Here is a 6,305-nt window from a genome sequence, read left to right as displayed (position 1 = left end):
GACAAGGAGACTCCACCACCTCTCTGGGCAGCCTCTTCCAGGGCTCTGACACCCTCACGGGAAAGAAGTTCCTCCTCATGGTTAGGTGGAACTTCTTACATTTGCCCATTTGTGCCCATTTCCTCTTGTCCTGTCCCTGGGCACCACTGAAAAAAGACTGGCCCCATCCTCCTGACACCCACCCTTGAAGTATTTATAGGCGGTGATCAGATGCCCCCTCAGTCTTCCCTTCTCCAGACTCAAAAGACCCAAGTCCCTCAGCCTCTTTCCTCATCAGAGAGATGCTCCAGGCCCCTCATCATCTTTGTAGCCCTCTGCTGTCCCCTCTCCAGCAGCTGCCTGTCCTTCTTGAACTGTGGAGCCTAGAACTGGACCCAGTGCTCCAGATGGGGCCTCACCAGGGGCCTCACAAAACCTGTCAAGTTGGTAAATCCCTCATGAGATTTGGGAGATTCTCAGAAGAGAACGGAGGGGTCTGCTCGGGATTATACAGAAAGCTCATGATGGAGTTGACCAGACTTAGGGGTCTTGAATTGATTTTCAGAAGGTTGGTTAATTCTTACCTAAAGCCCCAGAAATTTATCTTTGTAGCATTTTATATAGACCCAGATGGAGATGCAGAACAGTAGAGAAAGAAGAATAAGTTAACCAAAAAGAAAAGAATGATAAAAGTTTGGTTACAGCTTAATTAAACAACGGATGGAGAGGTGAGACTCCATCTTCGTGATATGATGGAGAAAACCTTGGCCTCAGCAAATTTTACGTCCTTCACACGCTTCAATTTAATCACTTATCAAGAAAACTCACCCAAACATTTATAGATTCATAGATTGGTCCAGGCTGGAAGGGACCTCCAAAGGTCATCTAGTCCGACCTCCCCGCAGTCAGCAGGGACACCCCCAACTAGACCAGGTTGCCCAGGGCCTCGTCGAGCTTCACCTTGAATCTCTCAAGGGAAGGGGCCTCAACCACCTCCCTGGGCAACCTGTTCCAGTGTTCCACCACACTCATGGTAAAGAACTTTTTCCTAATATCCAATCTAAATCTCCCCTTCTCCAACTTCAAACCATTGCCCCTCGTCCTGTCACTGCAGGCCTTTGTAAACAGACCCTCCCCAGCCTTCCTGTAGCCCCCCTCAGGTACTGGAAGGCCGCTATGAGGTCTCCCCGGAGCCTCCTTTTCTCCAAGCTGAACAACCCCAGCTCCCTCAGCCTGTCCTCATAGGAGAGGTGCTCCAGCCCCCTGATCATTTTGGTGGCCCTCCTCTGGACCCGCTCCATCAGGTCCATGTCCTTTCTATATTGAGGGCTCCAGACCTGCACACAGTGCTCCAGGTGAGGTCTCACCAGAGCAGAGCAAAGTGGCAGAATCACCTCTCTGGATCTGCTGGCAACACTTCTTTTGATGCAGCCCAGGATGGGATTGGCCTTCTGGGCTGCGAGAGCACATTGCCTGCTCATGTCCAGCTTCTCGTCCATCAGCACCCCCAAGTCCCTTTCCTCAGGGCTGCTTTCTGATACCTCATCCCCCAGGCTGTATTTATACTGAGGATTGTTTCTTCCCAGGTGCAGAATCCTGCACTTGCTTTTGTTGAACCTCATGAGGTTCAACTGGGCCCACCTCTCCAGCCTGTCCAGGTCCCTCTGAATGACATCCCATCCCTCTGGTGTATCGACAACACCAAACATTTAGCCCAAAGGAGGAATTTCAATCAAAACATACACATAGGGTAATCCACAATGTAACCCCTCGGTGGTCGCTATTGATAGGAGAAACGATGTTTTGACCTTAGGGATATAACGGGTCCGTATGCAACTGATTGGAACGGTTACACTTTAATTGACGAGGTCTCGAGCACTTACTCTTAGTCTGTCTTTGGGCAAAGCAACAGCTCCTTGCTTGATGATTTCCAGAACTCGCTCTACCGACAGCTCAGCTCCAGCTTGCTCCAATCGGGAGCTGAAAAAGCTGATCACCTGGAATGAAAAATCAGAGCACATAAATAAAGGGAAAAGAAGAGATCTTTGTATCAATTTTCACGCGAAGCTGTCATCTTCTTTCCCCGGATGGATGCATTGGTACTTCTTAAAGAATAATCATGTTATTGCTTGTGTCGCAGCCAGGGAGACTTCGTTAGCGTCAAATTAGCACAATTATCACTGTCCTCCTGCAGTCATTTTTAACAGACAGAATTTAAGACACACAGAGCTGAATTAATAAATTCACATTTTCAAGTACTGTGCACTGACATCCGCTTATATTTCTATCTGTCAGGACTTCACGTCAGGACTTCTATAGTTTGAGCTAAAAATTTACTGTCGTTTTCAAGCATTCAAGTAAAATCCTTATCGTTTCAATGACTCCTGGAGAGAAGGTTTTAAGACAAGTATGAAATATCTCAATATAATCACGAGAGTTTACATGATTTCCGGGGGGTTTTGTAGCGTTCAAAGCCACGGCAATTGGAGGGGTGGGGGTGGTGAAAAAAAAGCCCACAAAGCTCCATTTCTACTCAGATAAACCACCCGGAGTTCCTCGTGCGTCTTCCCCGTGACAGATTCCATGCCCAAGGACCTGTACGCTCCCTCCCAACGCTCTCATCCTCCACACGTCTCCCTGGTGAGGCCAAGTTGATTCTCACCATATTTCCTTCCCCACCCCCTTTTCTGTGACCCAGCTGGTCCTTGTTAGCTACAACACAGTTAGGTCAGGCTTTAACTTTCATCCCTCTCCAAGCTCAGTAGGTCACACCAGAAGCAGACATCCCACCGGCAGTTCTCCATGTGGGACATCCGAAAACCTCCATTTCTCTAGCTCCTTTCATCCAAAAAAAAAAAAAAAAAAGAGCACACTTTGCAAACCCCATCCCTTATCCCAGAGGAACTCATCAGTCACGCAGGGGACCCGAAGCTCAAAACGACGCAAGAAGGGTACAGGGAAATATTTCAACACCTATTTAGAGTCCTTTGAAAGTACCACAAGATGGTCAGAGCCACTTCATAGAATCACAGAATGGTTTGGGTTGGAAGGGACCTTAAAGATCACCCAGGTCCAACCCCCTGCCCTGGGCAGGGACACCTCCCACCAGACCAGGTTGATCAAAGCCCCATCCAACCTGGCCTTGAACCCCTTCAGGGATGGGGCAGCCACAGCTTCTCTGGGCAACCTGGGCCAGGGTCTCACCACCCTCACAGCAAAGAAGTTCTTCCCCACATCTCATCTCAATCTCCCCTCTTCCAGTGTCAAACCCTTCCCCCTCGTCCTATGGCTCCCCTCCCTGATCCAGAGTCCCTCCCCATCTCTCCTGGAGCCCCTTGAGGGACTGGAAGGGGCTCTAAGGTCTCTCTGGAGCCTTTTCTTACCCAGGCTGAACTTGGTAGATCCCACGGACATGTGAGCATCCAGCTGCCCCTTGGCTGGAGCCTCCCACACCTTTCGCTCACTGACCGCACTGCTGGTAGGTTCCTCAACATCTCATAGGCTTCAGACACACTTTCCTCTAAAAAGTACCAACGTCCAATCATATCTGAATCCCAACCTCCAGCACATCAAGTAATCTTTGTTAATTCTCCCAAGTAGAAGGGGGCAAAAGTGTACTGTACCACAAAATCTCTGCTGAGCTCTCTTTGTTCTGTAGTGAAACACAGCTGGAGCCAGAAACCATTACCCTAATTATGCCTCCCAGCTCAGCTGCTGTTAATAAAACAAAGACAGCTGATGGCTTGATTACTGTGAGATTCAAATTTGTTGTTCCGATTCCCCAAAACCCCAGCCCTTCTTTTGAGCAGGTAGATTTGCAGCATCGCAGAGCTCTTTTCTCTAGAATCCAAAGTACAGTGAGACAGAGGACAGTTGCTGAAAAGTTGTTGGGTATTTTTTTTTTTTTCCCTGTTTTGTTTTAAACAACAGAAATGTAGAAATCAGTCAAGAGAAAATTCAGATTTAACCTTCTGTACTGTCCTTACAATTATCTCCCTCCATCCTTGAATAGAAGGGAGAAGTTCACCGCCTCTGGCAGATGTTGCAGGTAGGTTTTACCTTCCTACAGATAAGGACCCGCTGTAGCCCTGGGATCTCTGATCCTTGAAAAAAAAAAAAGAAAACCCAACCCAGAAGCAGGAAGATGTGCTGAGTTTGTAAGCAAAGGAGCTGGAGGGAGGAACCAGCAATTACACAGGAAAATGGCAAAAAAATGGATTGCGCAAAGAGCGTCGAGGACCTCGCAGTGAGGCTGACATGGTTTTGGCACAGAATCTGGGACAAATTGCTGGTAGAGGATACGCAGCTCATAGAGGAACAAGAAAGTTGCCCACAAACTTCCAAAGATTACCAAAAAAAAAAAAAAAAAAAAAAAGTCATCTTCCTTCATTTCAACGCTCCCCCGTTGTCAATAACGGCTGGTGAAACCTATCCTCGCCCAGGGCAGGCTCACGCAGAGAATCCATCCCGCCGGCACAGCCTCGTTAGCTCAAGTTCTGCTAAACCACAACAAAAGCAAAATTTAATATTCGGGCTTTTACTCAAAAGGATAAAATCCTATCGTAACGCACAGGCATAAAAAAAACCCCACCTGAATGAAGCTCACAGATACTACCTGAATTCTGGCGTTTCCTATTTTGGAAAGTCAAAGCCTCCAACCTTCACATGTTTTTAAAAGGCTTTTATGGTGTTTTTTTTTTTTTTTTTTTGTGGTAAAGGTACTAATCTCGGTTGAGTTATATTTCCCAAAGAACAAAAGCGGGAGGGGCTTCCAGTATTTTCAGGCTAAGTCAGCATTTCACAGAATTTTGAATGGCTATTTTTGGTATGCAGTTGACGACTGAAAAGAAAAATATCTACTTTAATAATAAGACTGATCTCTAAGTGTTATTTGCCTTACTACTACAGAAAATACAGAATCGGAGTAATTCTCTAACCCTGATAGTACAGTACTCCAACGAGATGCTCAAGTACCCAATGGGTATCCCAATGAAATAAGAAAAAAAAAAGGGGGGAAGAAAAAAGAAAAAAAACCAAGGAAAAAAAAAAGGAAGAAAAAGAAAAAAAGAGGAATAAAAAGAAAGAAAAAAAAAGTAAAAAGGAAAAAAAAAAGAGATGAGTTATACAGAATAGATCCTAAAAGAGGCATTTGCTTATTACCATTAGATCAGTAATAAAACCAAAAAGCACCCAGCATTACATCCCTACTGCCCAAGCTCCCATCTCTTCTGTAGCAGAAGGTCTAACACTTTAGCTAGTCATCTGGCCAAATATAAAACTATAAAAGCTTAACATAATATTAAGGAAGAGTAGCCTTTGCCTTTGGAAGAGCTTTAATTATCTTCCACGCACAGGTAACGGAGTTGTGTCTCCTTCTCTGGAGACGTTCAGACCCCGCCTGGACACGTTCCTGTGCAACCTGCTCTGGGTGGACCTGCTTTGGCAGGTGGGGTTGGACTAGATGATCTCCAGAGGTCCCTTCCAACCCCACGTGATGCTGTGATTCTGTTTAACATAATCATGAAAAAGAACAGATTTCGACTCCTTGTCCACTTGTTTCGAGTGCTGAGAATATTACTGTAATGTACAGAAAAAAGCAGATTTCAGGGCAAACGAAGTGGGCTGCGAGATGGTGGCCCGTTTTCAATCCTCTGAAAATTGTTTTTCTCATTAATTATTTGGGCAAGGTGTCGAAGAAAGCAGAAAATAAGGGCAAAGATTGCTTAAGAAGAAGAATAAGAAGAAACTTAACGAGTCGCTGGGAATTCTTCGTATCCTGCGCCGAAAGGATAAGGAATATCTTATAGGTGTCCAGTGAAAAGGGTGTATCTACAGCTCCTTGCACCGTGCAGGGAGCCTAATTCTGGTTGTGCAACACCCCAACGGTGCGGTGGCATGGGGTGACATGGCTTGGTCACCATCAGCTCAGGGATTTCCAGTCTTTTTCTTAATATACCATTAATAGACTCAAGATCTTTAAATAAAAACTGGTTTTTATAGTGATTTCCAAAATGGGTTTTCGTAAAGCTCTTCCATTTAAGAGGTCAATTTTCCCTCAGAGACTCATCTTTAGTCCTTTTGGTTTCTAAACAATAAATTTACAAAATATTTCAACAGATCAAGAGTGCTATGAGAAAACTAGAATGATTTAAAAGCGATATTTTAGGCTTGGGAGATTTATTTTTTTAAAGATTATGAGGGAACGGCCTCATAGAATTGTCCAGGTTGGAAGGGACCTTTGAGATCATCGAGTTCAACCATCAACCCAACACTGGCAAAAACCATCACTAACTCGTGTCCCTCAGCATCACGTCTTAAATACCTCC

At 45.4% G+C, this 6,305-nt stretch overlaps 1 protein-coding gene across 1 annotated transcript in view; it reads right to left on the bottom strand.

Annotated features, from left to right (window-relative positions):
- Positions 1 to 1,835: 1,835 nt before the first annotated feature.
- The window catches only part of LOC141476740 (dymeclin-like), a 219,126-nt gene continuing 214,656 nt past the window's right edge, over positions 1,836 to 6,305 (bottom strand). The window contains exon 16 of the mRNA XM_074165548.1: positions 1,836 to 1,976. Coding sequence (XP_074021649.1) covers positions 1,836 to 1,976 — 141 coding nt within the window. The remainder of the gene's footprint in view (positions 1,977 to 6,305) is intronic.

Source organism: Numenius arquata, chromosome W (genome assembly GCF_964106895.1).
Source record: "Numenius arquata chromosome W, bNumArq3.hap1.1, whole genome shotgun sequence".
Taxonomy (NCBI): domain Eukaryota; kingdom Metazoa; phylum Chordata; class Aves; order Charadriiformes; family Scolopacidae; genus Numenius; species Numenius arquata.
The sequence above is the reverse complement of the archived record's forward strand: the minus strand, read 5'-3'. Positions and strand labels throughout refer to the sequence as shown.